General features: G+C 43.5%; 1 protein-coding gene across 3 annotated transcripts in view; it reads left to right on the top strand.

The window, feature by feature from the left end:
* The window catches only part of SPTBN5 (spectrin beta, non-erythrocytic 5), a 404,631-nt gene that overhangs the window by 40,671 nt on the left and 343,112 nt on the right, over positions 1-20,848 (top strand). For all 3 annotated transcript variants that reach the window (XM_077464540.1, XM_077464541.1, XM_077464539.1), the window contains exons 4-6: positions 8,265-8,381; positions 9,844-10,001; positions 15,089-15,317. In XM_077464540.1, the coding sequence (XP_077320666.1) occupies positions 8,265-8,381; positions 9,844-10,001; positions 15,089-15,317 (504 nt within the window). The remainder of the gene's footprint in view (positions 1-8,264; positions 8,382-9,843; positions 10,002-15,088; positions 15,318-20,848) is intronic.

Below are 20,848 nucleotides of genomic sequence, written 5' to 3'. Positions count from 1 at the left end.
CCTGCATGAGAGTGGCAACTCTGCTCTGAATTCAGGAGCAGTGCAGCATCATTGCCACCCCATCACATGAAGCTTTAGGTGGACTTTACAGTCAGGCTCAAGGGGTATTTGGGGAGCTCTGCAGAGGGACCAAGGGAAAACTAAAAGTGTAGATGCACTTATAATTAAGTGCTGCGGCACATGTTTTAAACTTAGAAAAGTGATGGCAGAAAAAAAAACAAGTGCTCCATCAAGTCTGACACATTTTTTTTAAAGCGTTAGTAAAGAAATAATGCTGCGCTAGTGATAATGAATGTAACCAACCACCTAGTGTATACATTTTCCTGTGCAAATATGATTGCCAATACATCCATGTGTATTTCTTCTTGTTATAATATCAATCCTGTGCTTGATAAAATCAAATGTTTAATTAATAAAAATGTCAGAAAGAAGTTGTAACAAATCCTCAAAAATCTGTGCTTTGTATCTATTCGCCTCAGTGCTCCCCCATAAAAAATGCTCTCACCTCGCAAAGTGTGACCTCACACTTACATTTGGTCAAATAAAGCTTTTTAGTCACCCCAGACTAACACATCATACTTACCTCCTCGTTGTTCCATTGATATGCCTCCATTTTGACTTGATATATACGAGAGAAAAGAACTCCAAATAGTGCTTATATCGTTTCAAACAATATTCAATTTATTTAAAATTTGTGCATAGAACTCACATTTAAAAGGTGCTCCCGTGCCCCAACTGTACAGTGGGGCAAATAAGTATTTGATCCCCTACAGATTTTGTAAGTTTGCCCATTTACAAAGAAATGAAGGGGGCTATAATTTTTATCATAGGTGTATTTTAAATGATATAGACAGAATATCAACCAAAAACCCAGAAAAAAGACATAAAACAACTGCTATAAATTAAGTTGCCGTTCTGTGAGTGAAATAAGTATTTGATCCCCAAGCAAAACATTACTTAGTACTTGGTGGAGAAACCTTTGTTGGCAAGCACAGAGATAAGACGTTTCATATCATTAGTTACCAGGTTTGCACACATCTCAGGAGGGATTTTGGTCTACTCTTCTTTAGAGATCTTCTATAAATCCTTATAGGTTTCTTGGCTGTTGCTTGGCAACTCAAAGTTTCAGCTCCCTCCATAAATTTTCTATAGAATTAAGGTCTGGACACTGACTAGGCCACTCCATGACCTTAATGTGCTTCTTCTTGAGCCACTCCTTTGTTGCCTTGGTGGTAGGTTTTGCGTCATTGTCATGCTGGAAGACCCATCCATGACCCATCTTCAGTGTTCTGACTGAGAGAAGAAGGTTCTTATCCAATATTTTACTATACATGGCCCTGTGCATTGGCCCATTCAATGGAGCAATGTCGGTCTGTACCTTTTAGCAGAGAAACAGCTCCAAAAAAGAATGTTTTCACCTCTGTGCTTGACTGTAAGGACAGTGTTCTTAGGGTCATACCCAGCATTTTTCATCCTCCAAACAGGGCAAGTCCCCCTCCTCAAGATGGCACATGTACAGTCATGCCAATGAACATCTAAATGATTCAGAGAAGGATTGTAAGAAAGTGTTGTGGTCAGATGAGACCAAAATTGAGGTCTTTGGCATTAACTCGACTCACACATATTTGGAGGAAGAAAAATGCTGACTATGAGCCTAAGAACACCATCCCTACAGTCAAGTACGGAGGTGGAAACATTATGCTTTGGGGCTGTTTCTCTGCTAAAGGTACACACTGACTTTACCGCATTGAGGGGCTAATGGATGCGGCCATGTATTATAAAATATTGGATGATAACCTTCTTCCCTTAGCCAGAACATGGAAGATGGGTCATAGATAGGTCTTCCAGCATGACAATGACCCAAAATATACAGCCAAGGCAACAAAGGAGTGGCTCAAGAAGAAGTACATTAAGGTCATGGAGTGGCCTAGCCGGTCTGCAGACCTTAATCCTATTGAAAATGTATGGAGGGACTTGAAACTTTGCGTTGCCAAGCGACAGCCAAGAAACCTTAAGGATTTAGAGAAGATCTGTAAAAATGTGTGGACCAAATACCTCCTGAGATGTGTGCAAACCTGGTCACCAACTGCAAGAAATGTCTTACCTCTGTGCTTGCCAACAAGGGTTTTTCCACCAAATACTAAGTCATGTTTTGCTTGGGGATCAAATACTTATTTCACTCACTGAACTGCAACCTAATTTATAGCATTTGTATCATGTGTTTTTTCTGTATTTTTGGTTGATATTCTGTCTATATCATTTAAAATAGACCTATCATAAAAATCTTTAGACCCTTCATTTCTTTGTAAATGGGCAAACTTACAAAATCTGCAGGGGATCAAATAATTATTTCCACAACAGTATACAATGTATATCATATAAAACCAGGGGTCAAGTCCTGGGGAAAAAAGTGTGGGAACTCCCACCCAAGATCCACTCCCCCACCAAAAAAAAAAAAATTATACGCTCATATGCACAAACACTTCACAAGTGGTATTTTTCATCCAATTTTCGTATTGTGTGTATGAAGCTTAACTGTTAGTACATAAAAAAAACAATTCTCTATAAACATAAATACGGCAATTCTCCGAATAATCAGCATTCATTCAATTGTGCTTCCATGCAAATGTGAACATCATGTTCTGATCTTTATTGGGGAAAGTTATTTTGTATATAGAGTGTTTATGTGGTAAGTTTACACTTTTCATTGAACAGAGTTTGGATAACACAGGGTTAAACGGAAAGGTCATAAATGAACTGCACATTATCTGGACAGAATGCTTGGGGAGATAGTGATGTGTTCCTGCTTAGGAGATGTATGTTAGCTTGGGGGGCTGCAAACTCTGCAGGGCTCCAACACACACTCGCTGCTATTCCAACCCTTCACATATTTCCACATAAACTTCCCTCGTGGCATTAAACTTTGCCAGGTATTGTGCTCAGCTTACCACCCCAAACTGATGTTCCTCCCTCAGCTCACCTCTCTCCCTGCATGTCCTGTGAGCAGAATAGCTGTGCTCCTCCTCTGGGTTCTCTCATCATATGGCACTGAAGATAGAGGGGGGGGGGGGATTCAGCAGGACACACAGAGCAAGTATGCAGGAGACAGGGGGGGGGGAGGATGAGGAGACAGAAAATCAGGAGGGGCCGGCGGGGAGGAGCGCATCACGAGAGGTCTGACTAAATACAATTTCTTAGCAGCAGGGACCTGATCTACCCGTCAGCTAGCTGTGATTGACAGGTGGATCGAAGCGGAAGCTGCCATGGGGCCCCCTCCTGGCAATGCCTGAATGGTCAGTCCACCCCTGGTGTGCGGCACTTACTATTGTGAGCTGTGTTGGCGGCTGCTGGTGTAGCACCTGCCACAGAGCTTGCATACTTCAAAGTCTTACAGGACACGGCTGCTAATGGGAACTGGGCTCCTGTTGTGGAAAAAGTACAGGAACTCCGTTCCCATGCGTTCCCGCAGGACTTGAGCCCTGTATAAAACCACGATGCTGCAGCTACTTCGTGCCTCTCCGTGAAGGATGCAAAAGCGTCTTGCCAAACAAATCTGCCCCTCCCCTACACATTACATCACAGGGTTAAATGTGAGTTCTATGCACACTTTTAAATAAATAAATAAGTAAATAAATAGAATGTAATAGAATATTGTTTAAAATAATATAAGCACTATTTGGAGCTCTTTTTCTCTCATGTATATCGAGTCATAATGGAGGAACATCAATGGAGCAACGAGGAGGAAAGTATGATGTGTTAGTCCGGGGTGACTTAACCACTTTCAGACCGGACCATTTTGCTGGTAAATGACCAGAGGTCTTTTTACACTTTGGCACTGCGCTGCTTTAACTGGTAATTGCGCGGTCATGCAATGTTGTACCCAAACAAAATTTGCGTCCTTTTCTTCCCACAAATAGAGCTTTCTTTTGATGGTATTTGATTGCCTCTGCGATTTTTATTTTTTGCGATATAAACGTAAAAAGACCGCAAATTTTGAAAAAAAATGATATTTTCTACTTTTTGTTATTAGAAAAATCCAATAAACTCAATTTTAGTCATACATTTAGGCCAAAATGTATTCAGCCACATGTCTTTGGTAAAAAAAAAGTCAATTATTGTATATTTATTGGTTTGCGCAAAAGTTGTCACATCTACAAACTAAGGTACGTTTTCTGCAATTTACGCAGCTTTTAGTTTACGACTGCCTATCTCATTTCTTGAGGTGCTAAAATGGCAGGGCAGTACAAAACCCCCCCAAATGACCCCATTTTGGAAAGTAGACCCCCTAAGGAAATTGATAAGAGGCATGTTTTTTTTTTTTTACACAAAGTTGTCACTAAATGATATATTGCTCACACATGCTATGGGCGTATGTGAAATAACACCCCAAAATAAATTCTGCTGCTTCTCCTGAGTACGGGGATACCACATATGTGGGACTTTTTGGGAGCCTAGCCGCGTACGGGGCCCCGAAAACCAAGCACCGCCTTCAGGCTTTCTAAGGGCGTAAATTTTTGAGTTCACTTCTCACTACCTATTACAGTTTTGAAGGCCATAAAATGCCAAGATGGCACAAAACCCCCACAAATGACCCCATTTTAGAAAGTAGACACCCCAAGCTATTTGCTGAGAGGCATGTTGAGTTCATGGAATATTTTATATTTTGCCACAAGTTGCGGGAAAATTACAAACTTTTTTTTTTTTTTTTTTTTCTCACAAAGTTGTCACTAAATGATATATTGCTCATGCATGCCATGGGCATATGTGAAATGACACCCCAAAATAAATTCTGCTGCTTCTCCTGAGTACGGGGATACCACATATGTGGGACTTTTTGGGAGCCTAGCCGCGTACGGGGCCCCGAAAACCAAGCACCGCCTTCAGGCTTTCTAAGGGCGTAAATTTTTGAGTTCACTTCTCACTACCTATTACAGTTTTGAAGGCCATAAAATGCCAAGATGGCACAAAACCCCCACAAATGACCCCATTTTAGAAAGTAGACACCCCAAGCTATTTGCTGAGAGGCATGTTGAGTCCATGGAATATTTTATATTTTGCCACAAGTTGCGGGAAAATTACAAACTTTTTTTTTTTTTTTTTTCACAAAGTTGTCACTAAATGATATATTGCTCACGCATGCCATGGGCATATGTGAAATGACACCCCAAAATAAATTCTGCTGCTTCTCCTGAGTACGGGGATACCACATATGTGGGACTTTTTGGGAGCCTAGCCGCGTACGGGGCCCCGAAAACCAAGCACCGCCTTCAGGCTTTCTAAGGGCGTTACAGTTTTGAAGGCCATAAAATGCCAAGATGGCACAAACCCCCCCCAAATGACCCCATTTTGGAAAGTAGACACCCCTAAATTTAGGGGTACACTAGTGAGACTAGGTAATAAATGGCGGGTGCCCTGAAACTATAAAAAAATAATTAACCAACCAGCGTCACCTGTAACAGTTATATGGTGATCACTGGTGAAAGGGTTAACTAGGGGGCAATCAGGGGGCTTTATGCGGTAGTATATGGGGGTCCCTGGCGCTATAAAAAGCTGCGGCGAACCTAAATACCTACCTGCCTAACTAGCGTCACCTGTGACACTAATACAGCGATCAGAAAAACGATCGCTTATTAGGCTGGGTTCACACTGGAGCGATGCGGGAACGCCACGAATGCGCGGCGGGTTCCCGCATCGCATGCCTCCCGGCGGCAGTTCACACTGCCCTATGCGAACTGCTGGGAGTGTCAGTGAAATGTTACTGACACCCCCAGATCAGTTCGCATATCGCAGTGCGATCTGCAAACTCGGATCGCATGGTGTGAACACCCATGGGATCCGATTCTGCTGCGGGCCAAAAAAAGGTTCCCAGTGCGAATTTGCGGCGGGTGCGGCGGGTGTGGCGGGTGCGGCGGGTGCGGCGAATGGCTGAACTCGAATCGCACAGAGATCGGATGTGATTTGCACTGCAGTGCGGTGCGAATCACATCCGTTCTCATAAACCGCTGCAATGTGAACCCAGCCTTAGTGACACTGGCGACGGGGGGTGATCACGGGGTTAAACCTTTATTGGGGGGGTTAGGGGGGTACCTTAGAACTAAAGGGGGCTAACCCTAACTGCCCTAACAGTTATTAGTCACAAATGACACCCGCCGGGTGATCAGGGGGTTAAACCTTTATTAGGTAATAAATGGCGGGTGCCCTGAAACTATAAAAAATAACTAACCAACCAGCGTCACCTGTAACAGTTATATGGTGATCACTGGTGAAAGGGTTAACTAGGGGGCAATCAGGGGGCTTTATGCGGTAGTATATGGGGGTCCCTGGCGCTATAAAAAGCTGCGGCGAACCTAAATACCTACCTGCCTAACTAGCGTCACCTGTGACACTAATACGGCAATCAGAAAAATGATCGCTTATTAGGCTGGGTTCACACTGGAGCGATGCGGAAACGCCGCAAATCCGCGGCGGGTTCCCGCATCGCATGCCTCCCGGCGGCAGTTCACACTGCCCTATGCGAACTGCTGGGAGTGTCAGTGAAATGTTACTGACACCCCCAGATCAGTTCGCATATCGCAGTGCGATCTGCAAACTCGGATCGCATGGTGTGAACACCCATGCGATCCGATTCTGCTGCGGGCCAAAAAAAGGGTCCCGTGCGAATTTGCGGTGGGTGCGGCGGGTGTGGCGGGTGCGGCGGGTGCGGCGAATGGCTGAACTCGAATCGCACAGAGATCGGATGTGATTTGCACTGCAGTGCGGTGCGAATCACATTCGTTCTCATAAACCGCTGCAATGTGAACCCAGCCTTAGTGACACTGGCGACGGGGGGTGATCACGGGGTTAAACCTTTATTGGGGGGGTTAGGGGGGTACATTAGAACTAAAGGGGGCTAACTCTAACTGCCCTAACAGTTATTACAGTCACAAATGACACCAATGCAAAAAAAAAAAAAAAATGACATTGGTGTCACTGTGACTGGGGGGCAGGGGTAATTGGGGGGGTGATCGGGGGGTAAAGGGGGGGTGTGAGTGTGCCTGGCATGTTCTACTGTGTGTGTAGAGTGTTGGTGCAACTCACCGATCCGCTCTCCTCCGTGTCGGAACGAAAAATACCGACACGGAGGAGAGAATACATCACTTCCTCTCCTGTGTTTACATTACAGGAGAGGAAGTGATGTCACGGGGGATTCCTATTCGTCGGGAGCGATCGCGAGGGGGTGGCCATGAATGAATGGCCGCCCCCTCGTCCCGGATCGCTCCCGGACGAAAACCGACCGCCGCAGGCACCGGGCGGGGGCCCGATCGGGCCCCCGACCCGCGGGAGGCAAGGGACGTACATGTACGCCAATATGCCTGCCCGTGCCATGCTGTCGACGTACATCGTCGTGCGGCGGTCGGCAACTGGTTAAAAGATTTATTTGACCAAATGTTAGTGTGAGGTCACACTTTGTGAGGTGAGAGCATTTCTTATGGGGGAGCACTGAGGTGAATAGATACAAAGCACAGATTTTTGAGGATTTGTGAAGACTCAACAAGTTACAACTTCTTTCTGACATTTTTATTAATTAAACATTTGATTTTATCAAGCACAGGATTTATATTATAACAAGAAGAAATACACATGAATGTATTATATATTTGTATATTCACATATTATAATGTTGGCACTCATATTTGCACAGGAAAATTGATATACTACGGATGAACACTGATGTGTCATGGATAATCAGTGATGTGGCATTGATGTGGCACGGATGAGCATGAATGAGCCATGGATGGGGATGGGTATTTTCCGTGTTTTTGGGTAATGTTGTGCAATGCAGTGGTGTGAACTATCCCTTATTGTCGAATCATTTTCATGGCAGTTGCCTGTAAAAAAAATGGATTGGTAAAAATGGTGCCTTGTTACCTATCATTTAATTGCCTATCATTTCATCCCTCACCCTTGACCAGAGTTGTCCAGATAAGGCAAAAATCAAAGGAACTTGTAGCATGCACACTCAGTTATCACGCTAAGATGAAAAATAGATAAAACTGTGCCAGCTTCTATACAAGTTGCTGAAACTGGCATCCTGGAATAATGAAACATAAATGTTGAATTTTAAATATGTCTTCCAGAGCAATCATCTGCATACAATATAATGTTAGATCTAAGTTTACGTCAGAACCATAGTGTTATTATTTGTAGCGACAGATCGCTATAGTGGCAGCTTTGTTATAAGTAGACCATGTCCTATTTTTTAACTCACCTTATTTCCATTCTAGGTCCCTGTGAAGCTTATTGGTCCAGAAAATATCGTAGATGGAGATCGGACATTAATTTTAGGACTGATTTGGATTATTATTCTGCGATTTCAGATTGCTTCCATCACATTGGATAAGGTACAGCTAAAGTACTGAACTCTAGACCCTCTTGTTGTAGAAGGATTAGTATGTAAACTAACCAATGAAACTCAAGTGAAAACAAGTTCCTATGATTCCCATACAAATTAGTCTGCATGAGATTGCAGTGCTTACCATGCTGGTTATTTGCTATGGAGAAAAAGAAAGGTTCTGCTTGTCTATTGTTTTAGACACTTGTTTCTTATTAAGGCTTGACAGATCTATGTGGCTGCATTCTTCATGTAGGACAGCCCATTCATTTCAATGGGCTACCCTACCCACAGCATCTCAGGGCAAAAAGTCTTGTATCCTTTTTTTTAAATCACGCTGCAAGGAATCCCAATGTACTTTGGCATCATGTAGTTTTGCACACACAAAACTCAGGCATTTTCCTGATGCGTGGGGGAAGCCATTAGGAATTAATGGCAAACCCCCGGACGTCTGCTAACAAGCAGCGCATTTCTTTCATGTGCGTTCCCCACACGCGATAATGTGAACTTAGCCTAAAGTTCCATATGTGGAGTATTTGTTGCCACAGTGAATAAAGCTTGAATTCTGCAAATGTTGCTCCCGATTAGAGCATGGCTTGTTGCTATTTGACGTTATTACCTCCATTGAGGCAGAAGACAAGCCCATTCAATTGTCACAAGCAATCATAATCACTCGATGAGTGTTGCAAGTGTGCTGTGAAATGTCAATAGTAGGTCCTGGTGCAGAGCATTGCATTGGACATACAGGAGTCACTCTACCTGTCATTTATTTTAGGGGATCTGGTCATTGGTGGCCACCTTTCTAATGCAGGCCCCTACTAGTGGATGTTGAGCCTCATGTGGTTTAGCTGCCTTTGGTGTCACCTGTTGTTGCCTCTCAGTATGACTCCACAGACTCCATAAACCAGACCAAGCAGAGGTTGTTTAATGTATTGGAATTCTGTGGTTTGGGTATAAATATGAGATGATGTTCTAGCAGACATGATGTGATGGCATGACCATACAGTCAACAGATACCTCCATACATTGAGAGCCCTCATACCAATGTGCAGATGGCAGAAAATGAAATGGCTTCTGTATGGCAGGTTGCGGCATGGACCGTGTTCAACATTAGGGGGTAAAATAAAGCTCTGCTTTGTGAATTCTTGTTTATTTTTAAAATGAAAAAGAAATGTGAAATGATTTGTAAAGTGGTTGACAAAGAATAACAATAGTTACAAAAAGAAGATTTTTTATCCCCCCCCCCCATGCTTGGAGCATAGGTAAACACAGGGTGGTATTACACACATGCAGAGTTCTCCTTTGAGTCAGGATATACAACATTACAACTACTAACAAAGCTGTTTGGTGTGTAATTAATCTCCTATCCCCTAACTGCTTAATAAAATAAGTTACAAAAGGGTGGCTTTTGCATTTTCTTACAGTTTAAAAAATAATAATATTCCTCTTTAATATTTTGTCCTTGTAACCAGGATGAGTTTGGTGCTACTGCAGCTCAAGCATCGGCCAAAGAAGCTCTTCTTATTTGGTGTCAAATTAAAACAGCCCCCTACTCCAATGTGGATGTGCAGGATTTCTCCAAAAGCTGGCGGGATGGACTTGCATTCAATGCACTCATTCATGCTCACAGGTAATTTTGTTTCCTTGGAAGGTTCTAAAAGTATGTCTTTTTACAATGGCAGAAAAGGGGAAGAACCTCTATCAGGTTTAATCATTGTCTCTAGGTCTAATTGGCAAATTGCCCTGCAGGTGCTGTCCCAGTGACTCCCTATGCGTCATGTTATGGCAGGGTGTTACTTGAACAGGAAGTGAGGTTGAAAAATCTCCCAGGGGGATACAGTAATACAAAGGTTTTAAGTAGGGTTGCACCAATACCCATACTAATATGGGCATCAACGCCAATACTGAGCATTTGCCCGAGCACAGATGTCTATCATGTGCTTCAGAAACTAAGAGAGAACAATCTCTATTGTAAATTGGAGAAGTGCGAATTCCATCGTGGACAGGTTAAATTCCTGGGTTATGTCATTTCCACTGCTGTTTTTTTCGATAGACCCAGAGAAACTTTCAACAGTCCTACAGTGGCCCCGACCCATGGGTTTACGTCCTCTGCAGCGTTTTCTTGGCTTTGCCAACTATTATCGAAGTTTATTCGTAACTTCTCGTCTCTTTTCAAGCCCCTGACTGATATGACCAGAAAGGACGGTAACCCACAGAGTTGGTCTCCAGAGTCCATTAAGGCCTTTGAGAATCTCAAAGCGAAACTTTGGTTCTGTTCCTGTGTTGGCACATCCTGATCCTATAGAAAATAGAAAAGAACAAGAGGCACCTCTGGGTGTAGACTGCATAAAACTTTCCTTTAATATAGATAGTAATACTAAAACTCACATTGTAGTGATTAACATCAGGCAGTGTATAGGTCCCATACAATGGAGGGGGAGAGAAGCGCCAGTGTGGTCATTCCTGGAAGCTGTAAACGTCCTGTCAGGTTGTTCCCCAGCTGGTCACGGCAAGTTTGACAGTTTATTCTGACTGGCAGCAGAGACGAGCGTCCATCCGAGGCATGGGACGCAAACAAAGCTTCTGGCGAGGGGAGATGACGTCACCGGGCATGCAACGCGTTATCTGAGCTGGCAGAGCCGTGGGTGAAGTGACGGCTGCACTCCTTGTTTGCAGCTTCCGGGAATCTCCTCCTCCGTTGTATGGGACCTATACACTGCCTGATGTTAATCATTACAATGTGAGTTTTAGTATTACTATCTATATTAAAGGAAAGTTTTATGCAGTCTACACCCAGAGGCGCCTCTTGTTCTTTTCTATTTTCTACAGTGTAATCGGGAACCTGGTTTCAGTTTCCATCAGACGGCTGCCGTGTTTGTGGACTTTGTGTTTTTTATTTGGGAGAAAAAATTCCTTTCTTTTTTTCTCCCTCCCTGCCCTGTGCTTTATCCTTGAGATTGATGCTTCTGAGATTGGAGATGGCGCCCTTCTGTCTCAACGTCCTACCTCTGAGAGCGCTATGCATCCTTGTGGCTACTTTTCCAAGAAATTGTCACCTGTGGAGTGCAATTAGGTGATTGGTGACAGAGAGCTGTTGGTGATCATTTCAGCCCTGAGAGAATGGAGACATCTTCTCAAAGGTACCTCTGTGCCAGTTCTCATTCTTACTGACCATAAGAATCTCACATTCTTGTCTGAGGCTAGATGCCTTATCGTATTCTGGTCTATGGTTCGCACCTGCCTCACTTCTCCTTTGGGTGACAAAATTCTTGCTGCACAGCTCCATGCTCCTCCTGAGGAACCTTGTGACCGCTGCTTTGTCCCAGAGAGTCTCCGTACTGCCATGCTCCAGACTTACCAGTCTCCCAAGGCTGCTGGCCACCCTGGGAAGAATCAACTCTTTTGGGCCATTTCCCAACAATTCTGGTGGCCTAATCTACACGCTGATGTAACCGCCTTCTAAGTTGCCTGTTACGTTTGTACTTTCGGGAGATCTTTCGCTTAAATGGTCTACCCAGAGTGATTGCTTCGGACAGGGGTAGTCAGTTTGTGTCCCGGTTCTGGCGAGCCTTTTGTGCATAGTTGGGAATTCAGCTTGCTTTCTCCCCTGTGTATCACCCGCAGTCTAATGGGGTCATAAAACGATCCAATCAGTCCTTGGAGCTATTCCTACGTTGCTATATTTCTGACCATCATAACAACTGGTCAGATCTTTTACCTTGGGCGGAGTTTGCCCACAATAGTGCCTTGAATTCTGCTTCCTGATTGTCCCCGTTTATGGCGAATTATGGTTTCCAACCTTCCATGTTGCCTGACTTATTTGTTCCGTAAAGTATTCCTGCGTTAGAGGAGCACCTCCGTGGTCTTCGTTCCAATTGGGCACAAGTACAGGAGACTTTGCGACATGCTTATGATAGGTACAGACTACATGCTGACCACAGACGCCTGCCTGGGCCTTCCTACCAGGTTGGGGACAGGGCCTGACTGTCATCTCGCAGCCTCCAACTTTGTGTTTCCTCTCTGAAGCTCTCACCTTGGTTTATTGGGCCTTTCTGTAGTCTTCACAGGATTAGCCCAATGGCTTACGCATTAGACCTTCTTTCTAATATGCGTATCTCAAATGTATTTAATGTCTCCTTATTAAAACCTTTGGTCTGCAACCGCTTTACCACCTCTGTGCCATGTCCTCACCCTGTACAGATTGAGAACCATGAGGAGTATGAAGTCCAACTGTTTGTGCCAACTATCAACTATTTTCAACAAACACGGTCAATTTGATGCTATAGTACAGGGGTTGGCAACCCTTTTTACATTAGGTGCCAATTTACAAGCACTGGACAACCAAGCATGTCAGCGAACAAGAGTGGGTCGTAAACATGTACACCCCTCACATTTTTGTAAATAATTTATTATATCTTTTCATGTGACAACAAGGGGTGTACTCACTTTTGTTGCCAGTGGTTTAGACATTATGGCTGTATGTTGAGTTATTTTATGGGGACTGCAAATTTACACTGCTGTACACAAGCTGTACACTCACTACTTTACATTGTAGCAAAGTGTCATTTCTTCAGTGTTGTCACATGAAAAGATAGAATAAAATATTTACAATAATGTGAGGGGTGTACTCACTTTTGTGATATACTGTATATTATTTTCAGTTTTTGGCCTTATTCACACAGGCATAAGTATACATCGTGGGAAAGGACATCTTTGCCAGTATGGGATGCACAGGTGTTCTGTGCATCTGCATGCAGGCAGTCCCATTCGTGACTATTGGGACGTAACTGACTGCCGCTGCACTGACAGCTGCTGCACTGACAGCAGCTGCTCCCAATCTGACAGCTGTACAGGTGCGTGTCCCTGAATGCATACTGCCAGCACTGGCCTTAGCTAGTGATGTATGCAGGTCCCGCAAATATATTAGACTTTCAACTTATTCAGCAAAACATGGCTAGATAGATAAAAATTGATAGCAAGATTTGCACAGGTTCGCAATATTCTAAAGCATAGAATGTAGTCCTCAATATAATATTTAAATCTGTTGAATATGTTTGTAATTGTATGTTATTATGTACAAATATGCAAATTAATATGTGTAATTATATACACTGTGCAAACATGCAGTGGAACTTATTTTATATATGAATAAATCAATAATATTTAATGGATAAAGAATCATATTAATGGTATATATTATCACCAATCTAAAGTGCAATGTGTATGTGCATTTAAAAAAAAAAACAACTTAAAATTACAATTATTTTTGTAAGTGGTATATATTATAACCAATATAAAGTGCAAGGTGTATGTGCAAATCTGCATCTATAAACTATAACACCAAATATTCTCAATATTGATGAATAAAATACAATTTGACCTCCCAATTTTACAGTAAAATGTTTTTTGTGCAATTTTCTTGATCCACATAATGACTCTTCAAGTCAATTAAACACCCAGTGTTCACTTTAGATTGGTGATAATATATATATCAGTTCCACTGCATGTTTGCACAGATCAAAAGACACGCATCCAGTTTCTAACAATGCCTTTAAGACCTGTTCACACTAACGTTTTGCAGTAATGCATGCCTGCAGTACGCTTAATCATGCATTGTGGGCGAGGCACAGAGTCACCTTAGCCTATTAATTGTAAAAGGGCCCCAATGCAGGAAAAATTGCTCCTGCTTCTGCAGTGCGCTGTAATGCAGGTGTGTTCTATACATGCATTAGGGTGCCATTAAAAATGAATGCACGGTGTCACATTGTGCTGTGCTTGGTGCATTGCCCTCATGTTACTGCGAGAAGATGATGTGACTGGGTCTTTATTTTGTCTGTGCCTTTCTTGATGTATCCCTCCCTTGGTGAATGACACTGTTTAGCTCCAACTTTAAACTGATAACCATTAACATAAATGTATCTATTTATGACCTTTGCTCCATCATAAACAAGATATAATCTGTGGGTTGCATAGTAATGATAATAGTTAGCATACCTTTTGTAGTAAGAAAAATACAAAAGTCAAGATATTTTGATGTTTGTTTTAGGCTCGGTTCACCTATATGCGAATCGGATGCATTTTTAACCGGATTCCATTTGCATAACACGTGAATTGGATTGGCTGTCAATTGAGCCTGTTCACACATGTCCAGGGCAGCCGTGGTCCGTTTGTGAAAATGGTCTTGTTCAAATTTGGTTATCGTTTCGGTGCGAATTCAAGTAAACACTTGCACCTGAATCGCACTTGAACAAAGCTGCAATCCGCAACCAGCCATGTGATAATCCAGCCTTAGTAATGTAGAGCAGAATTTCTGCTTCAGCAGTACCTGTACCCCTCAATGTTTCATGGGAGCACCAATGACCACTCTTACCGGTAAATGAGTGTGTTGTTTCTATCATTAAAGCTGAAGTTTAATCTGTTTATATTTTGAATTCTCTGGTTCCTTCCCGCTCCTTATCAAATATAACTATTTTATACTAGCTCTATCCTCTCTCTTAAATTTTCCCTGTAAAATATGACTCTACTTTTGGTCGCTTAGAGGTCAAGTAAGGTTTCTTAACTGCATATCCCATGGCAACTGCTCAATGTTCCGATGAGTTATGGTAGATTGACGTGGTTTATTTAAGAAACTTCTCTCATGACAGGTTTCCTTTAATTGTTGGCAGGATTTATTTTATGCCCTGCATGGACCATATAAAATATTGTTTTATGTCTTAGGCCTGACCTTATAGATTACGACTCTCTAAGGCCAACCAAGCCCATGTACAACTTGAATAATGCCTTTGATGTGGCAGAAACAAAACTGGGTATCTCCAAGCTCCTGGATGCTGAAGATGTGGCGATCCCACACCCAGATGAGAAGTCCATCATGACATATGTGTCTCTGTATTACCATTACTTTTCCAAGATGAAGCAAGGGAAGACAGTCCAGAAAAGGCTTGGCAATGTAAGTTCAACTTTACTATGTACTGCATAAGGTCCCCTAAGGTTCCCATAGTTGCATACGTGCATGCTGGAAAACCAGTAGCCGATCAACTCCCGATCAATGATCTCAGCCACTGACAGAGAGCACTGATCGGAGTGTTCTGGCGGGGGGGGGGGGGAGTCCCTGTTAGAACACAACAGTTCAGCAGGGAGATGACTGGACTAACCTTGCATGGTTAGTACAGTGTATCCGCCTGGAGCTGTCAGTTTTTTTTTGTGTTTGGGTTGCATGAAAAAGAAAACTTTAGTATGTACCCAGCTTTAATAGTGTTAGAATGATATCTTTCATATTCTCTTTAACTCCTTTAAAGGAAATGGATCCTTATATTTTTGTATCTTTGTGAAAAGAGTGCAAATGCTGAACAAAACAAGATAAAAAGCCTCATACATACTACTAGTGTTTTTCTGGTTAATAAAAAAAACAAAAAAACCTGACAGCCCAGGTTGGAGTCACTGTACTAGGAATCCAATGTACTAACAATCTCCCCTGCTGTTCTATTGTGTTCTGACAGGGGGGGGGCGATGCACGCCAAAACATTCCGGTCATCGCTCTCCATTGGCAGACCAATTGGCATACCCTTTTCGGTCATGCTGGGACAAACTCAATTCCTATATTCCTCTTTTAAGTGTCAATTTTAAAATATTTTTAACGGTATGCTACACCTAGATGGGGGTTCGATTTACTAAAAAGCAAATAGACTGTTCAATTTGCAAGGGCATTTTCCCCACAGCTTAGTGAGTGTGGTGAAATTTACTTTTGCAAAGAATACCCAATCACATGCAAGGAAAGTAAAAAAAAGGTGTTTTGCTTGCACATGACTGGATGCTGAAAGTCAGCAGAGATTCACCCCATTCACTAAGCTCTGGGGAACATTACCTTGCAAAGTTAAATTTCCCTTGTGACGTGAACCACCTATTTGCCTTTAGTAAATCAACTCCCCATGTAACAAATATAAACTATTTGTCTGAAAAGTTGAAAAGACAGTCGAATTCCAGGTTTAATGTGACTTTAATGGAAATTGCCAGCTTGGCCCAAACTATTTCCATTTCATAACAATGTGGCTGCTGTGTGTGTGCTGTGATGTACTGTAGTAGCATTAGCTACATACAGCATGCTTCAACAAATCCCAGATGCCAGATCGCCATGATGACAAGAAATTGTGTCTTGGCGCCTGAACTTTTGTCAGACAATTCACTGTTGGCACCAGACATTTCTGCATTTTTGGGTAAGGGCCGCCATACTATCACAGTACCACTATTAACTGATTGCTGCCATTACTAGTACAAAAAAAAAGCGCAAAAAGTAAAAAAAGCCCAGTGGTGATACCACCATAAGAAAGCTCTATTTGTGCAAAAAAATTATATAAATGTCATTTGTGTACAGTGTTGCATGACTGCACAATCGCCAGTTAAAGTAGTGCTGTGCCATATAGCAAAAAATCTTGGCTCCTAACTTTTTTCTCTGGCTCCTAAATTCAAAGAAAATTTATCAAGCCTTGACATACAGTATGCAGCATGTGTTTCACAGCAGTATGGGTGACTTCCTGTCTGCTGTCAGAACTAAATAAAGTCATGTGAATGTCAAATCAGAGAATACAAGGCTTCCTCTGATTGGCTGAGATGGAGAGACAGGCAGATGATGCCATGATTTATTCATTGATAAAAATACAAGGCTTCCCCTGAATGGTAGAGAAGCATTCAGGCAGACTCTATTTGGTTGCGGCAGCAGACAGGACGCCACTCATACTGCTGCGGAACATGGCGCCGCTTACTGTATAAAGCTAATGCTACTATAGAATATTACAGTGCACACAGAGGCTGCATCATTATGTAATGGAAAGTTTGTTTGGGCCAGCTTGGATCAACTGAATTTTTTAAAGTGATACGAATCCTGGAATTCTACTTTAATGTAGACCCTCATAAAACTGCATTAACTAAGCTCAGGAGACTTTCATTTGAAAGTGAGAGAAATGATCAGCAACACCTACTGGAGTGGTCATGCAGGAAGATCTGAATCTGGCTATTATCTTGCTCAACCTAAGACCCCTTTCACACCACACCGCCCATTGCATCGGCGGTAAAACGCCGCTATTTTTAGTGGCGTCTTACCGCCGGATTTGCGGCGCATTTGCGGCGCATTTTGGGCGCTAGCGGGGCGCTTTTACCACCGCTAGCAGCCGCGAAAGGGTTAAAACCGCTGGCAACACGCCACAATAGTGGTGATTTGCCGGCGGTATTACAGCGCTGCCCCATTGATTTCAATGGGGAGCAGCGGTGGAGGAGCGGTAAACACACCGCTCCTTCACCGCTCCAATGAGGCTGCTGGCAGGACTTTTTTCTGACGTCCTGCCAGCGCACCGCTGTAGTGTGAAAGCCCTCGGGGCTTTCACACTACACACAGTGGTGTAGCTTCTTTAGGGCGGATTGCAGGTGGTATTTCTAACGCTATAGCGCCTGCAAAATGCCCTGGTGTGAAAGGGGTGTAAGAGCACCTCTCTTCTGCTGCCTTCAGGTACCATTCAACCTTATGGTTCCTGTAGGTCAGAGATATGCAATTAGTGGACCTCCAACTGTTGCAAAACTACAAGTCCCATTATGCCTCTGTCATGCTTGTGGTTGTCAGAGTCTTGCTATGCCTCATGGGATTTGTAGTTCTGCAACAGCTGGAGGTCCTCTAATTGCATATCCGTGCTGTAGGTCATGTGCAGACTACATGAGCATTTGACTTTTAGGCATCGATGCGCTTGTAAGTAGGATATATTCTTATTCATATGCAAGCTACTGCATTCAGCAAACAAAATCAGTCTCCAGTTTACTGAATTGGCACACTGTTAATGGCAGCATATAGTATTGTGAGAAAGACGTAGAATTTGTGACAACCTTTTTATGCTGTATGTTTCAGCGTATCAGAGACAGGAAGTGAGGGAAAGGCTAAAGCTGGCCATACTGTAAATGGATGGATGGACTGTAGATGGATTTTTTTTTCCATTTAGCCCTCTGAATAAAAAAAAAAAAAAATACGAATGGATACCTCAATCGACACAATTGTGGTGGATAGGGGATCCTCCCTGCTGAGCCATTGGCTGCAGCCACCGAATAATTTTCCAACAAGCCCATCCCTGATTTCGAGGGACTGTCCCTGATTTGGAGCAATGTCCTTCTGTCCCTCTTTCCTCCTCATTTGAACCTCATTTTGGTCTGATCTATATAGTTGTGTATAAAATGCACTTTTTATCTTTCAAAAAGTGTTTCCCAGTGTTAAACCTTTCATTACATTTCAAAATTGCTGCATCTGTACATTTTAAAAGCCAATATAAAGGAATAGTAGTGATAAATAGGGATGAGCTTCGTGTTCGAGTCGAACGTACGTTCGACTCGAACATTGGCTGTTCGGCCGTTCGGCGAATTCCGAACGTTTTGGCCGTTCGCGTCAAAATTCGAGTGACGCGCGCGCGGACCACAATGCACTGCGTTGGCGCAGTGCATTGCTGCCCGATGATTGGCCAAGCATGCACTGTGACCCCGCATGCTTGGCCAATCGCAGCGCCGGCAGCGAGGAGAGCCATGATTGGCCACAGGCATCCTGCCTGTGGCCAATCATAGCTCAGGCTGTGTAGTGCACACCCCACACTATATAAGGCCGCCTTTAAGGCGGCCTCCTGTAGTGTGTTACTTTGCATCTGAAGCAGTGGGTGTTCTGTGTACCTTCAACACAGTACACACCAATCGTTTTTGGCTGATTTCCTATCTTGCTGCTGTGTAGTGGTTGTTGTCTGTGCCCTGACTGCAGTATACACCACTATATTCACCTCACCTATATAGCTAGTGATCTAGCTTTAACCACTTAACAACTGCCCATTGCCGATTAACGGCTTCAGGGCGGTTGTTTAACTCAGAGAGGCCGTTAATTAACGGCCTCCCAGAATTCTGCTCTCGCGTGCCCCGAGGTGTGCGCACTCGAGAGCATCCGTGACCGCCGGGTCCATAGGACCCGGCGCATCACGGTAAACGGCCGCTCATAGCGGCCGTTTACCACGTGATTGCTCCGTCAAATGACGGAGTGATCACTTGGAAACAAACCGGCGTCATGTTATGACGCCTGTTCCTCCCTCCCCTTTCTGTACCGATCGGTACAGCGGAGGGGAAAGAGATCGGTGTCAGCAGCGATGTGGGCTGCATCTGCAGTGCCCACATCGCTGCTCACCGAATTTAACCCCTCAATTCCCTGCCAATACTCTGCAATACCAGTGCATACTCTGCAGTACCCTGCCATTACTCTGCAGTACCCCGCCATTACTCTGCAGTGCAGTACCCCGCCATTACTCTGCAGTGCAGTACCCTGCCATTACTCTGCAGTGCAGTACCCTGCCATTACTCTGCAGTACCCCGCCATTACTCTGCAGTACCCCGCCATTACTCTGCAGTGCAGTACCCCGCCATTACTCTGCAGTGCAGTACCCTGCCATTACTCTGCAGTACCCCCCATTACTCTGCAGTAACCCCCATTACTCTGCAGTACCCCCCAATACTCTGCAGTACCCGCCATTACTCTGCAGTACCCCCAATACTCTGCAGTACCCTGCTATTACTCTGTAGTACCCCGCCAATACCCCGCCAATACTCTGTAATACCCTGCCATAAATTGCCATACCCAGCCATACTCAGAGATACCCAGCCATACTCGGTGATACCCTGAAATACCCAGCCATAGACGCCCCCCACCCCTCACCGCCCTCCGGTGCTTCTACCAACTCGCCAGTACGATCAAAGCCAGAATCTTTTTTTTATTTTTTATTTCAGGCTTCCCAGCCTAGAGGTGAGATGTGGGGTCATATTGACCCCCCAGATTTCACTGTAAAGAGGACCTGTCACCCCATATTCCTATTACAAGGGATGTTTACATTTCTTGTAATAGGAATAAAAGTGATCAAAAATATATTTTTGGGAAAAAAAATGCCAAACTAAAATAAATAAAGTAAAATGAACAATAAAAAAATAAAATAAAAATTAAAGCGCCCATGTCCCCATGTGCTCGCATGTGCCACACATGTGAAGTATCGCCGAGAATGTTAGAGCGAGAGCAATAATTCTAGTCCTAGACCTCCTCTGCAACTCAAAACATGTAACCAGTAAAAAAATATTTAAAGCGTCGCCTATGGGGATTTTTTAAGTAGCGACGTTTGGCGCCATTCCACGGGCATGTGCAATTTTGAAGAGTGACATGTTTGATATCTATTTACTCAGCATAACTTCATCTTTCACTTTATGCAAACATTGGGCTAACAAGTGGTTAATAATAGAGCTTGCAGTCAGTAGTGTTAGGAGATAGTGCGTGCTGTCTGCGTGCTCTGTACCCAGTACATACCGCTATAATATAGGGCAGGCCCCTACTTTCAAACATCCAACTTACAAACATCTCCTACTTGCAAACGCAAGGAGACAGCAGCAAGTGAGATGAAAAAAGATGGACGACAAAACAAATTATACAGGGGT

Source organism: Lithobates pipiens, unplaced genomic scaffold (genome assembly GCF_037356315.1).
Source record: "Lithobates pipiens isolate NorthernLeopardFrog02 unplaced genomic scaffold, aLitPip1_a1.2 Scaffold_30, whole genome shotgun sequence".
Taxonomy (NCBI): Eukaryota; Metazoa; Chordata; class Amphibia; order Anura; family Ranidae; genus Lithobates; species Lithobates pipiens.
Note: the sequence above shows the minus strand (reverse complement) of the source record. Positions and strands in the feature narration are given on the sequence as shown.